Genomic DNA, 15536 nt, shown 5'->3' on the forward strand with positions numbered 1-15536 from the left:
TTTTCCTTTCCCACGGGGAGGAAGAACAGCCTCCCTGAGCCAAATGTGCCCTCTGAGGTGGGATCCCAAATTCCAGCAGGAATCCATGGCCCAGGGAGTGCCCAGACCCCTCCAGAGCCCCTCAGAGCAGGCAGGCAGTGCTGAGTGCCAGGGCTCGGTGGCTCTGGCATTGTCACAGCTTGTGCCTCCCCAGGAGCAGAGCAGAGGGCAGGCTGGCTGAGGAAGGATCAGAGCACAGAGAGGACGGAGCCACTCAGAGCTACCCCAGGCTTCGGGTGCAGCAGTGACACAGCTCAGGGGCAGTGTTTGGCATTTAAAACCTGCTCTAACTTAGCCTTACTATATAAGGCTAAGTTAGAGCATAATACTATTAATACTAGCGTTATTACTATAATTGTATTATGTTTATCAACAGAATTTTAATGTGTTTTATATCATATTTATTGCCAGTGGAAGTGTGCATCCCTGCCAAACGGGACGTACTGTACATGGGTTATTAGCAGGTTTAGTTAGTAGTTAACAGTGGCTCATCTCAAACTGAAAATGCTTCTTCTGCTGAAGAAACTTTGCTCTCCTTTCTCTTTTGCCTTTCTGTATATTGCACCTGGACTATCACTGTATTGTTGTTAATTACTCCAATATTATTAATAATAAAATTATAGATTTATGTTAAAAGGCTAGTTATGATGTTACATATTTCTGTGAAAAGTCAGCAAGTTAAAAATTTACAATAAAGAGGAAAAAACACATCTTTGGATCAAGTGATGGGGTCATTCAAGCCTTCAGCTGATAGCCAAGTAAGACAAACATTAAAATGTTGACACCACCTCTCCCAGGAGTCCTTAGTTCCTTCTCCCATTGCACTGACACAGACTTTGTGTTGCTCTGCGTGTCCTTACCTTCCATTCCTGGCAGTTTCTCCAGGAGCAGCTCCAGTTCCTGTGATTCCATCCCCACCTGGGACAGAACTGGCACTGTGGGGGCTGTTCCCCACCTCACAGCAATTCAGTAGCAGTCTATACAAGCACTTTGACAGACTGAATTTTATTATTTTCACACTTCATGGAGATCATCTCAATGAAGCTACAGGACCAAGAATGCCTTTTTCAAGCTTTTAACATTGCATGACTCCCTGGAATGGCAGCACCTCAGAGTCTTGCAGAGAAATGTTGATCTTGTGAGTGGATTCACCATTTTCTTCTGTCTCATCACATGTGATTCCCAGCTATCAATGTGTTATTTTTCTCACAATTATTTTTTGGTAGCATTGAGCAAATCCTCAGGTGCTCCTCCATGTCAGGCATTATTAAAATGTCTGGCTTTACATTTTTCTCAACCAGTTCTATTTGCTTTGTTATTAGCATTTAGTAACTTCTTTTTTCTTACTGTCAAGAAAGCATTAAAACCATTTGTTTGCTAAACATCAAAATACATTGTTTCATTTCTGCCTCCGGTTGTCCAGTTTAGTAATTTGGAATAACAGTGAACCAAATTATCATTTTTAGAGGGTCAGAGCCTCAATTGGTGCAGAGTAACAACCAGCTTATACTTTTCCACCAGATGGAAAATCTTAGTTGAGATCATCCTCTTGCAGACCCTGTATTGATGAAGAATTCAAATGGTTTGGTGCATAATAATTATAATCTCTTCCCAATTATCCCTGGGGAAAAAAGAGCTTTAGGAAACATGTTCATTTCCTGCAATAAGTAGTCATTTAATTAAAGAACAAAAGTAACAGGAATCAAAAATGCTTGCAGCTGTGATTCTGTTAGACAGTATATAAAAAAGAATGAAATTATAATACATTAAATTAGTTTTTAGAACATGAACTTAGGTGTTTTACAAACTAATTGTGGTAAGTTCAAAACGTCTTGTCAACATAATACTGGATGACAGAGCGTCATGTCCATTTATGTCAGAGGCCTTGGAATGGTAAAGCCTGTACATGCACAACATCTCCTTTTCCAAGGCAGCCTGCAAACCAGTTCCACTCAGGTGGGAAAGGAGAGGAGGAGGCTCTTCCAAGTAGCTTCACTTCAGTCTTTTTCAGCAGCTTTTCCCACTCCACAGGCCAGACTCTTCTGCCTCCAGAGCTCGGGGCTGGCGTCCTGTCCCCAAGTGCTGCAGAGGCTTCACTGCAGAGTCCTTCTGTCACATCAACGTCCAGGGAGCCTGCACTGAACCTCAGGGAAAGGCTTCAGTGTTCCCTGATGTGTGTTCAGCAGCAATATCAAAAAGTAAAGACAGATTCTTCTCAGAAGAAAATTTCTATGGCCTGTGAAATCTAGGAGAAATGAGAGACATTTTTGAAACCACTTTGCAATAGAATTCAATTATTTTTTTATTCAATTGTTTTATGTTAGATTAACAAAATTTTTAAAAGCCCACAGAAGGATTCATTCTGTTTAAAGGTACAGTGACAGTGCTGAAGAATATTAGCAACTCTTAATTTTCCTTAGCACATTCCCAGCCCTGTGCCATGACTGCAGTGCAGGTACAGTCTCAGTGTACCTTTACATTTCTTTGGGAATGCAATTATAAATCCATGAATGTAGTTGATGTGGGTTTTTTCTTTTAGTAAATGAAGCCATAGTTTGTCATTGGTAGCAATATTCTTCACTGTGCAGTGATCTTGTTCTTTTTTAAGAGTTAAGCAATGTTGAAATGCTTCGTAAAGTATGAAGAGATACTGTTGGTGAAATGTTTGATAGTCTTAGATTCTTCTTGCTCTGTAGGCTTGTTCTTTTGGCTGAGATCCATAATTAAAGCCCCAATCATATGTAATGCCCTAGCACTAATTGTAAATTGGAAGCCTGTTTACTCCTAATATCCTGAACAAATTTCAGAATCTCTCATTATCATCTACTCAAACTCCCCAGGCAGCTCCAATTAGGAAATGTATAGCTCAGTGCCAGACTGAAACTGCAGCCATCCCTTTTCCCTTCCCATCTTCACTCCATCAATGCAGTGAAGCTGCTTTGCCCTTAATGATGCCTTTTTGCAAGTAGCAGTGCCTGTGGAATCAGCTTCTCATATTGTTCCTCCTCTTGAAGAAGGGAAATGAATGTTTTGATCTGTGTTTAAACACAGTCCCTGTCACCAGTGCTGGCACATGGAGCAGGCACTGCCCTGACCAGGTTCCCAGTGGAATCTCCAATCACGTGGAGAGTGACAACAACCCAGCCCTGTTCTCTCTCCTGACCTCCTCCTGACAGGGAGTTAAATGTCATTAAGTTACCTGGGGCTCCTTCCAATAGCAACTGCACTGACAGGGAATACAGAAATCCCCAGGCTGAATCCTTTAGAACAAATCCAATTAGAACAAAGGCATTACCCCTGGGCACTGGCCTGTTATGGTCAGTGCAGTTCTGTATTTCTGAGCAGGGAATTTTCAGTGTTTGTGGTAAGGCTGCAGACTTGAGTACATTTAATTCAGAGATCTTTAATCAGTGTATTACGTTGCTCTACTTTAAAAAATCATATTGTTTTCTGTGTTATATACTTTAATTTTTTTGTCCTATCTTTGAATCTTTGGTGCAAGGAATGCCAGCTGAGGCACGCTCTGGAGAATGTCTGCAGGTTTCTTGGTATGTGCTAATAAAAGACCCCCAAAAAATCAGAAAATTGGGTTCTCTTCAGGAAGAGAAACACTCCAGTTTCTTTTAATATTAACCTCCCTTTGCATATTCTCCCACATCCAGCACGTAAGAATGCAATCCACAGGTTCAGGAGTCAAGGAGTCAGAGTTTTTAGCAGGCAGCAGAAATAAACAGCTGGAAAACTGACCTTGTCAAATGTTTGCTCGATGCATGAACCTCCATTTCATTACTTTTGTATTCATTCAGCTCCTTCCGAATTGCTGCCTAGGAATTGAAAAGAGAAAAATATGAACAAATAATTTTGTGTTTGTGAGCAAAATCCCAGACCTGCAGAGCAGAACAGTTTTCTGGGGTAGAAAAACCAAGCACTGGGTATAGCAGTGCACTCTGTGCTGGCAGAAATGCTGAATATTTGGGTTTTATGGATTGGTGACACAATACTTCTCATTTGTTATTGATTGCTGACAGGGGCACTGCTGTCTAGAAGCAATTCTGACAGAATAACACCTCAGAGCTGGTTGTCTCACATTTAATAAGATTCCAGTTAAAATTTATTAAAGATTAGGAGAAGCTGCCAAGAAATTGATCCATTTTTCAGTCACAAATGCAGAGGTGCAGCTCTGACCCTGACTACCTGATGTGTGCCACCAGTATGAGCAGAACTGCCTCGTTAATTGAAACATGAACACTGACACAGTAAAACCAGAAAAAGTCTGATTGTAGCAAAGGTGCATACAGAAAGGAAAAAAGTACATATATAAAGGAAAATATAAACCCCTTCTTCTGTTGATTACTATGGAATAGCTTATTCACCATTTTAGAGAGCTTGGGAGAGCAGCTACAGGAGTAGAAGTGCTCTGTTCCTTTTCTATGAGTCCTCTAATCCCATTTGTCCCTTACTGGGGAGGCACTGGGATGGAAACCCAAGTGTTTGGTGTCTCAGCACAAAGCCATGTTAACAGTCCTGTGTTTGCCATTTTCCAGTAATTGTCTCAGCATCCTGCTCCTCCTGCTCCCTGCAGCCCTGAAACTTCCCAATGTTCTGGCTGGAATCATGGTGAACTATTCTTACTACTCAAGCCTCTAAATGTGACACTTAAATTGGGCTGTGAATCAGCTACCTGGCAGGTATGTGATGGAGCAAAATGAGAGTTCATGCTCGGGAGAATGTGGGTCCAGTGCCTCCTTGAGCATTCACAGGAAACAGGAGAGGAAATTTTTGCATGTGTGGGACAAAAGTTCCAGTCTGAGAATAAAGGTTAATACTCTATTGGCTGGAAATGGTTTTGATTTGGAGCCCAAATATTGTATCCACCTTTCTGGGTGGGTGGGTAGAAGCCTTTCAAGTACTAAATAGGCTTTTTTATGACATTAGTATGATTTCAACATAAAAAATCATGGTAAAGTTTACAGAGCTGAAATGTTGCAGAGGTACAAGTCTGTTGAGAATGTGATGTATCATTACAAAGCAAGGAGAAAGCAGAACTTTGTGGTTTGTCAGTACCTTGTCTGCTGCTGACAGTCGTGTCCATGGTTTATCTGCTCTCCTGTCGTAGTCCTGTGCTTTTGCCACTTCCACATAATCACTGAATCGAATCAGGATCTTTCTGTCTCTCAGTTCATCAACTGTAGGTCTCTGGTTAAGCTGTATTCAGAAGTTTTGTGAAATAAACCCAGGGTTAATAACAAATGAATCAGTAAAAAATGCAATATTTGCTTCTTTTCATCTTGGCTCAGTGTGCATTTACAAATATGGAAAACCACCCAAGCCCTATTTCACCATTTGGAGAACTGCTGGAGAGTAAGAATGGTTTAAATGGAGCTACAGCACAGTGCCTTTTTCATGGACAAAAGAAGAAAATATTTTAACCCAGATATTGATAAATTGATTTTCAAAATGTAAAGGAATCATGATGAATTTTTAATGATCTCTGGATAATTCTGGATGCTGGAGGATGTTCTGCTACAGGCAGATTGTCTGTGTGAAATGCTCAGTACTAGACCCACTGTAAGAATGTCAGTCTAGCCTGAACAAGTTAAAAGCATATTTGGTCTGTAATTCCATTAGGGATTTCTAAGAACAGAACAACAAGATCTCGTTCTTATTCTGAGAATATTTTAAATGCAAAAAGAAATGTGCTATGGGAGCAGACCTGGTGTTCATCAGGGAGTCAGCTCTGCTACAAAGAGTGAGTGAAAAAGTCCTTTACCAGCAATGGAGCTGACAAATTTGCCATAATACCCATTTTCTGAGTAAATTTATATGTAAATATTCTACTAAATCTCATCTAGCTGAGATAAGGTAGGTATGTCTATAATTGATATTACCAGACACTGCTACCAGACACTGCTGGCGAGGATGCATATTAAGGGAGGTTCTGTGCAATAACAACCTCTATGGCTGGGTGATATTATAGTAATTTTGCTAAATTTCTAAAAGCTAATAGCAGGTATTGCAAGATTTTACCTTTCTTGTCAGTCTCTGCTTGATTTCCCTCCTCTCCTCCTGTTCCGTTTGATCATTTCGTTCTGCAGAGAATATAAAAAAAAAGATGACTTTCCTCATGAGGAAGTTTGGTGTTTTCCCAGGTTCCAGGCAATAATGAGCACAGCCCAATGAGCAGCTGGTAGTTGTGTGTTTTGGTAATTCAGTGCATCTCTGGTGTGAGTTGGAGCACGGAGTCACCTCTCTGTGAGGACACCGTGCTGGTGCCAGTGTCAGCTCTGAACTCCACAGGGATTTAATGAAACAGCCACACCAACGCTCCACTGGGATAAACTTCAGAAGGAAAATCAACACACTCCATAGCTGATCAATCATCCTTTTTTACTCTCCATATTGCTGGAGCCATTCATGCTGTCAGATGCTCAGGAGTCATTGCAGCAGCTCCAGGGAGAGCCCGTTCTGTCCTCAGCCCTGCTCCCTTGGGCTGCATCACTCCTGGCACTGGCTGGCACCTTGGCTTTCCCTGACATGAGACCCCTTCCTCCTGCCAGGGCTCCTGTGCAGAGCTCTGAGCTCAGCCCCTGTCTTTGTGTGTTGTGCCTATTAACATTCCAGCCGTGAGAACTCCTACACACTGGCTCTAAAAATAGCCTGGAGTGCTGTAACACTGAGAAATAGATCCCCTGCCTTAGGAAAGCAGTTAATGGCGTTTCTATTCCCAGTACTAGCTGTTACTAAATTAAGGCGTGAGCCCGTGACCTGAACAAAGCTGCACAGCCAGAGAAAAAGGTTTAACCATTCAGGGATTCTCTGGGTACTACTCTGAGGTTTATTATACCTCTTGCATTAGATATTTCCAGTGTTAGAGCACACACGTGATTTCTACTATGCCTCCAAAACCCACTAGCACTGCAGATGGATTTCCAAGATATTTTTAACAATGGAGCATTTTTCTCCCTGATTTTTGCACTCATTAGATGGCACTGAGATGCAATCAAATCTATTTAAAATAACATAGAAGTGCACAGCTCCACCTGGCTAAGCTAGAAATGTGAATCAAATGAATTTAAAATGCTGTAATGTGCTGCATTATAGTTCAGTGGCAAGGCACAAAATGTAAAGAGAACAGGTCAGCTAAAATTAGTGCTGTGTCAGGGATGAGCAGCTATTTCAGTCTGCAATGTGTAAAAGCAGAACAGGCTTTCAAAAGTAGAGGGTATTCTTAGATATAGAGACACCTACAAGAAACTATTCATTCAGCTTAAATTCACCCATTTTAAAGTAGATATTCCTATTTTGTATTTTTTTTAAATTAAAAATTGATAATTTTCTGTGGTGTAGTGCCTTTTAAAGATATGATGTGATATGCAGTGAAAGAACTGCCCAGAGAAGCTGTGGCTGCTCCATCCCTGGAAGCCTTCAAGGCAGATTGGTCCAGTGGAAAGGGTCCCTGTCCATGGCAGAGGCTGGAACAAGATGATTTTTAAGGTCCCTTCCAACCCAAACCCTTCTGTGATTCTACAATTCTAATTCCCAAAGAAAAGCCAAAAATACACCTTTCTGATCCAAAAAATACTTTTCCAAATAGAAATGTGTAGTAACTTCTTTATATTCACTTGGGTTCAGTGCTTATTTCCAGCTTCAAGAAATAAAAGAAATAGTTCTTTTACCAAAAAACAAACAAACAAACAAAAAAAAAAAACCCCAACTGAGATTTGGTATGAAATGCTGGCAAAGGGATTCTAGAACTCAGGCATTATTACTCAGCCAGCCCAGAGAGGCTTTTCCCATCACCATCCTTCTGCCCACACAGCTCCATTCATTGCTGAGGGCTGGCTCTGTAAATCTCAGCAGAGAAGCTCCCAGTGCTGAGGGGGCCTGTGCAGAGCTGGAACTCATTCTGAGCTCCAGGAGACACTAAAGCATCTCCTTGGGTTCACAGTGAAGCAGGGACTGCACAGGAGGGTTCAAGAGATGCCTTCTTGGCTCTGAGTTCAGCTTTCTCTTCAGCAAGGACACATCTGACACCTGCGCTCTGATTTTAGTTCATTTGCTTTTCATGCTTGGTGGGAAGCCAGCAGAGTTTCTATGGTTAAAGGACTTGGAAAATCAACAAAATTGTAAGGAAGTACTGGCTTTAAGTTCGCTTTTTAAGGATTACTTTTATCTTAGAAACAACTCCCTGAAGGAGATAAGGAATTACTTTTTGAAATCTTGCTGAGATTTGCTTTAAAGTGACAGTAGTTGTACTTTGCAACATGCTTCACTTTTTTTACCAGAGTTGTACAAATGTGAATTCTGAGTCCATAAAAGAACTTCTGTCAGCAGTACCAATTATGAACATCAAAGATGGTGGGAAATGCACAACTTAAAATTGCACAAACCCTTATTACACCTGGAGGAGGTTGTGGGGATTTCACTGAAGGGCTTTTATACTGCTACAGCTATACAGGATACTCAGCTTTTATTATAATGGCAGAGGTGAATAAAATGGAAGTGGTTCTGATCCCAGCTGAACCTGTATAAAGCCTGAGCAACTCAACAGAAGTCAATAAATTTGCTCCATGCTGGGAGCTCTTTAAATGAGATACAAATCTAGACCAGTAGGTTTAGCTGGTATTCAGGAAATATCTTTAATTCTGCTTTATCTTCTTTCTGCTTCATCTCTCTTTAAGCTCATTATATGAATGTGTTCAAACTTTTTTATTATTAAAACTGGTCAGTTTAACCCAGATTAAGGACGCAACCAGCACACTTCAAAAAAGTAAACATAAAGGAACAGATTATTTCAGCGGAGATCAGCTTTCCCTTAGCCAGGAAAAAACCCCAAAGAAACAGATTTTCAGAGATTTTGGTTACTGACTCTTGAAAATCTGTCTTCACATAGTTCAGAATCTTGGGTTACTGCATTTTTCTGCCTCTCTGGTAGATAACAGGTGAAGTTGGCCAAGTTCACCCACCCATGTTGCAAAGAGGGTTTCCTTTCCTCCTCAAGCTGTGCACATGCAGAATAGAGCTCATTTTACTGTGGGTGATCTGTGCATTGGAACTGTACAGAAACCGCTGCTAAATGCAGGCTGCCTGAGGAACCCCTTTGTGTGAAATGAAATCACAAAAAACTTCAATGGCAAGAGCATAAGGTTTTTCCCTAGAAATGACTAAGAAAAGTTTCAAGACACAAAATTTAGGTAATGCAGTGCTGATGGCTTTTTCCCTAGTGAATTGCAATTTTATGATTAAATACAAATCTAACAGTGTGGGCAGCACTGCTTGTGACAGATTACTGTGGCTTTATATTTTATGCTTTTTTAATGAGAACCTATAGTTCACATCACTCTGGGTTTTGTCTCTCAGCATTACAGAGACTAAATAGCAGATGGATTTCCCTTTTTGAGATCCATAGTGGAGACAATTTCAGAGCTGTCTCTCACCTTCCCCTAATTCAGCAGTTTTAAGGGAAGGGATTATGTTCATGACTTGTTTGATCCCTTGGAAACATTCAGGAAAAGAGTTGCAAGTTTCGCCTGAATTTGAGAGATGCTGAGAACACTCCCCTGTGGCAGCACCTGTCCCAGGTCTGGGACTGTCCCTCTATTAATTCTGGTATCTCAGGCTGATCTTTGACATGGCTTTGGAAGATCTCCAGTGACATGAACGATCAGACCTGGGCAGAATCACACCTCTGCAAGGATGCTTCCCCCTGCCACTCTACTGACAGCACTATTCAGTGCTTGCCCTGAAAATCCATGTCTTGAAAAATGTCACTCCAGTTCTCATGGCACTGTGACACTCAGCTTGTATTCCCCTCTTGAACACAACTAACAGTGGAATCAGAATGAAAATTATTTAAAAGCCTGAACCTGAATGGTTCTTTTTGTCCTCAAATTGCAAGTCTTTGTGAAAAATTAAAACTTTTAGGTACAGAAATTTATCCCAGTGAAACAATTTATCTATTTCAAAATAATATATTCTGGAAATGCAATCACTAATTTCAACAGACATCTGTAAAATACTTTAGGAAAAAAAGTACTCACGTTTCAGTATATTCCTTCTTTCTAGCTCCTCAACAGCGGGTCTTTGGCTGAGTCGCCTGCGGAAAAACACCAAAATCACATTTTGTACCATGCCTGTTCTTTGGAAAGTCTGTAGAATTCTGACTTCTGGTTGGTGCTTTCCTCAGGAGGGGACTACAAAATCTCTCTCCAGGACTTGTAATGAAGAAAAGAAAAAAAAAGAATCCTGGCAGAGAATTCTTTCTTATATTATTTTTCCCAAATGCCAGGAATGCAGGTAAAAGTTCTCCCCTAGTTTTCTCTGCTGTCGGCAAAATGCTTCCTCGGAACCTGCATCCTTTCCATCACACTTTCCAGACAGTCAGCAGGAACCAGCACTCTCCAGAGGTAAAATTCACTCTCAAGGTGGTTATCAAAGGAGTTTCAGGGAGATCTTCTGCCTCTATCTCTGCCTTCACCTTTTAATCACACACAGCAGCGCATTTCCTTCTCTCTACTCGCACCAGTGTCCTGACAAGGGGCAGACTGGGCAGAAATAAAGCTTTCCTGTAATTCTCATCCAGCAGCCCGATGCCCCAGCTCTGCTCCTGCCTGCTGAGTGCAATTCGTGTGCTGCTCACAGCCTGGCTGTCTGCAAGGAGTGTCTTGGTTCCACCTCCCCTTTTCAGTAGTGCTGCCTCAGGATTGACTCTTCCAATCATATGATCGGTGCCACAGCGATTTTATTGCGCATACTAAATGAGACTCCCCCACGAGGCACTGGGATATCTGCAGAGGATCTCAGGTAATTGGAGCCCTCCCCTAGGCAGGCACACACACACACACACAGACACAGACACACATGCTGCATTTGCTGGCTTTCATGTCAGAATGCAGCCAGCAGATCGGAAAGAGCTCCCGATGCTTCCTGGCCCGCGTTCTGGCAGCGCTGAGGATTCTCATCCTCCCAGCAGATGTTGCCAAGCCAGAGATGAAGTTACAGACACAAAGAAACACTCGGAGCAGGGACCACACTGCAAACTGCTGCAGTTGTTCCTCTGCTGGGTATATAAATGAAAAATTATAAAGCCATCCTGTAGCAGGATCTACATTTTATCAAATATGGGAAAATGAAGTAATTATTAACACACTGCAAAAAAAACACCCAGTAAAATCACCTAATTCTAGTTTTTCCTTGTTTGTGAGCCCCACCCGATATACCTTCCAAATCAGCTCTGTGGTCATACATTATCAGACCAACAACTCCTCACCCTTTTTTAATTAAAGTCTCTGGAAAAACTCTCATCTTTGGCAACAGGAAGCACCACAACTACTGCACCGAATTCACACCAACAGAAAACTTAGATAGATGAGCTCTTGCGCAGAAACACCTACAGCCTCTCATTCTCCCTAATGCTTTCCATCACCTAAGGCTTTTCTCCTGACCTCTGGGTCAGATACTCCAGCAGCAGAAGTTGCCATAATCCCAACTGAAACAGGAATGATGCTGAAACTAAAGGCTTTAAACATGTATTTTTAATTCCTGCTACCCTTGGACTCCTCCTTGCATGTCTCAGAAATTACACAAGTCTGGCTAGGTTTTGTTTGAAACAGATAAAGGGCATTTTGTTATATAAACCCGGGAAGAATGCCTTACTTGGAGAGATCCTCTGCAAAGGAAAGGTCCACCCCACCTGCTGCTCAAATGCCATTCTCAATGACAGCCCTGCCATGTGAGATTGAGAGATTCTCCCAAATCTTTACATTAGATTTCAAAGGCCCCTTTTAAACTGGGAGATTTAAAGCCTAACAGAATAATTAGAGCAGAATGAGAATGAAAATGTATATGAATATTCTGTGATTCTGCGTGAATGTTTTGTATTTATATATAATATGTATTATGGTTGATTATTTAAACCCCATTTCACTTTTGGCTTTGATAAATACATGTAAGTGCTCATTTTTCTGTGCACACCCTCAGCTTTATCCCCAGCATAAGGAAAAGGTGCAGACAGACACAGGACTATGTACACATGACAGCATTGCAGGGATTTATCCTGGGCTTTTCAGAGATACAGACCACACTTCCAAACTTTGCGTCACAGTCACAAGACTAGACACGGACTTCAGTTAAAAATAAATTTCTAACAGGGTTTCAGGAAGGTGGGGATAGAGTGAAAACACCAAGTACAGGGAGAGTCACAATCAAAGGAGAAGTGGCAAAAACCTCTGACAATGTTGTTTTCAAGGTCTGGGGACATTTCAGGTCTATTTGTTATTCCTGCTGTTCAAGAGAAGCCTCTCTGTGCCCAGAAACAACTTTCACTTCCTTCCTGAGCTGCTGTGGGGTGGCTGGGCCTGGGGAGCTGCTGAAGGTGAAGGGCTCCAGGTGCCCTGACAGCGATGGGGCTGGAGCACAGCCTAGGGCCACATGGCTCTGCTGAGCTGGCCCTGGGTGACTCATGGCTCCAGAGCCCCTTTCTGCAGGACTTTACTGCAGGCACACAGTCTGTGGGCATTGGGATGGAGCTGTGTGTAGCACAGAGTTTGGGGTCATTGGGATGGGGCTGTGTGTGGCACAGAGTTTGGGGTCATTGGGATGGGGCCGTGTGTGGCACAGAGTTTGGGGTCATTGGGATGGGGCCGTGTGTGGCACAGAGTTTGGGGTCATTGGGATGGGGCCGTGTGTGGCACAGAGTTTGGGGTCATTGGGATGGGGCTGTGTGTGGCACACAGTCTGTGGGCATTGGGATGGGGCTGTGTGTAGCACAGAGTTTGGGGTCATTGGGATGGGGCCGTGTGTGGCACACAGTCTGTGGGCATTGGGATGGGGCTGTGGCAGAGCCCCATCCCCAGTGGGCACAGGTGTGAAAAACAGGTGAGCAGCATTGAGAGCAACGAGCCATGGAGTGCCCAGGGGCACTGACCAATCACAAAGGGAACAGAGGGCACACAGGTGCAATGCATTAACATGAGGGGTATAAAAGGCTGGGCTAAAGGACAAGAAGGGCAGATACTCGCAGCCTTCTCTTGTGGCATGGTGTTGCTCTCTACGGATTGAGGCCTTCTGAAATTTTGTGGGGACGCTCTGGCTATCGTGGCCACCTTGACTGTGACACTTAACCACTTGTGAAGTGACTCCAGTGCCTTGTCTGGTCACCCCTCAGAGCGAGACCCCCGTGGCTGCTGCAGGGCAGAGCCCACCCTGCCCAGCTGCCCTGAGGGGGCCCCTCACCCCCAAGGGGGGTCTGGCAGCCCCAGGAACACCTTCAGGGCCCACCTGCCACCATCCAGAGCAAGACAAGGACAGATCTTCTGAGAACTCCTGGCAAGGCAGGGGCTCAGCAGAGCACAGGTCATCCCTGTGAAAATCCACACCCCTCCTGAAGGAGCTTTCATGTAAGAAACCATTTTGGGTGAGTTTGTGTCTCTGCTCAGGTGAGCCGGCCTGTGCGTGCTGCACCTCCGAGCAACAGGTGCTCTGTTCTGGATATTTATTTCAATTTCCCTGAAGCTGATGGCTGTGGAATCCTGTCTCTGGCAGAAGCAGAAACACCCCCTGTGTGCAGAGCTCAGTGAGTTTCCTTGGAAGAGACTGTCCATCCCTGGGGGGAGCCACGGCCTCGGGAATGCTGCCACACCTCGGGGACACCATGGTCCCTGCTCCCCTCACACCGTGGGGAGCACAGCCACAACAGGGCATGGAGAGATGAGGAGCCAGACAGCATGCTCAAATCTCATATTTAAAGGAAACAAACTCCAGCTGAATAACAATTACCAGCAGACTGCAGAGCAGGGGAGAATCAGTCCAGTGTGATGCTTGGAGGATGAAACACACACCTGCCACGGAGGAGCCCTTGTGAAGGCTGAGCCCTCAGTAATTATGGATGGTCCCCATGGGCTTTGCAGAGAGAGGATTTTGTATGAGGCAGGTGATTTTGAATCAGATCCTGCCTCGTTTCCTGTGGCTCCAGTGAAGTCCCTGCTCCTGGCTGAGGAGGGCTCACCTGGGGCCAGCCTGGCTCCTGTGGTGCCCAGCAGCCATGGCTGGAGGTGCCATCTGAAGGCCTGAGGTGGACAGGAGGCTCCAGCACTGCTGCAACACAGCATGGTCGTGGCTGGGTGAGTCTTGTGCTTTTCATTTCTGTTCTTTTTTTGCTCAGGGACTCACAGCCCCACGTGGACTCACCTCAGCAAGGTGGCTGTGAGCTCCATGGGGAGCACTCACATAGTCCACCACATCTGTTGTGTGACCGTAATGATTTCCTTTCAGCTGATTTGGATATCTATTTCTTGCTTCTGGGAAAAACAGCCAATTAATGCTCTTCTGTTCTTGGGTGTTACGAAAACCTGGGTTTGTGTATTTCTGTGCTGCCTGGTGAGGCAGGAGTGCTCCCTCTGAGCACCTGTGGGGCCAGCTCCTTTGGGGAAGATCTTGAGCCTTTCTTGAAAATGCTTGAGTGACTTGCAGGCTGCTCCTACCTCTGTCCAACTCCCCCAGTGTCACTGGAATTGCCATGGTCTCATAGGAAGAGTGCTCAGTCCAGGATTTTGTTTCCCTGTTAGTTTAAACCAAGGGATGCCAAGAGCAGCAGTGAGTGGAGCTGGACTGGCAGCACTCAGAGGTGACTGCAGCTGCCTCTGGGAAACTGAGAACAGCTGGAGGCACCAGAGTCACTTTGCTGCAAGTTGTGTCTGGGTACAGTTCAGAGATTGCTGCACATGTGTCAGAGATGCTCCCAGTTTTGACAGACACCAACATTTCCTCATAATACTAATCACCCTAAGCGTGTGGGGGTAAAAGAGAATGGACACATAGCATTTTATGTGCAGCTCTTTCTCATGTTCAGAAAAACTGCAAAGATTTTGTGTTACTGTTGTTCTGTGCAAAGTGAACATAAACCTTCAAGCAGCAGGTATTCTTCAGTGGTCTGAAGCCTGGGGAATGTTCTGGGTGTATTTTCAGGCTACCTTTAGAATGTTTTCTCCAGTAATTTCAGCTCAGAGAGATGATAACGTGTATTTATAATAATCTTTAAAAAGCCAAAGACTCTGCTTGCTCCCGTGTTCTGCCAGTGTTCCTCCTGTGGGTGAGAGGAGCAGGTCATTGCAAGTTAGCTCAGTCACCTGTGGCTCTCCCCAGAACACCCTGCAGGTACAGCCAGCTGGGTCTGAAGGCACCTCAGGTGCTCAGTTTGCACATGGCCTCGAGGTGTTTGCTTTCCCAGTGCGAGGTGCACATGGGAATCCTGTGACATCCATGAGCTCCCTCTGCTCTCAGAGGGGCAGGGGAGCTGTGGTGCCTGGCTTGTTCCTTTGGTGGACATGTGTGGTGTATAATTGCAGCAAAACAGACTTCCCTCTGCCATCAGAGTCCTGCCAGGATCCTGCTGGACACGAGCACAAGTGTAGATGTGGATTTGGGGTGTGGGGAAAGCCACAAATGGCTCATCCCCTCTGGAGCAAGGTCACGTTTGTCAACGCAGCCACTCGCACATG

General features: G+C 44.1%; 1 protein-coding gene across 3 annotated transcripts in view; it reads right to left on the reverse strand.

Annotated features, from left to right (window-relative positions):
• Positions 1-1223: 1223 nt before the first annotated feature.
• PHACTR3 (phosphatase and actin regulator 3) overlaps positions 1224-15536 on the reverse strand; it is a 100317-nt gene continuing 86004 nt past the window's right edge. For 2 of the 3 annotated variants that reach the window (XM_009093130.4, XM_018917382.3), the window contains exons 9-13: positions 10080-10135; positions 6067-6128; positions 5104-5244; positions 3787-3863; positions 1224-2284 (exon numbers count right to left, since the gene is read on the reverse strand). In XM_009093130.4, the coding sequence (XP_009091378.1) occupies positions 2269-2284; positions 3787-3863; positions 5104-5244; positions 6067-6128; positions 10080-10135 (352 nt within the window). In that variant the 3' untranslated portion in view covers positions 1224-2268. The remainder of the gene's footprint in view (positions 2285-3786; positions 3864-5103; positions 5245-6066; positions 6129-10079; positions 10136-15536) is intronic. The other variant, XM_018917383.3, reaches the window with a different exon arrangement.

This window comes from Serinus canaria, chromosome 20 (assembly GCF_022539315.1).
Source record: "Serinus canaria isolate serCan28SL12 chromosome 20, serCan2020, whole genome shotgun sequence".
Taxonomy (NCBI): Eukaryota; Metazoa; Chordata; class Aves; order Passeriformes; family Fringillidae; genus Serinus; species Serinus canaria.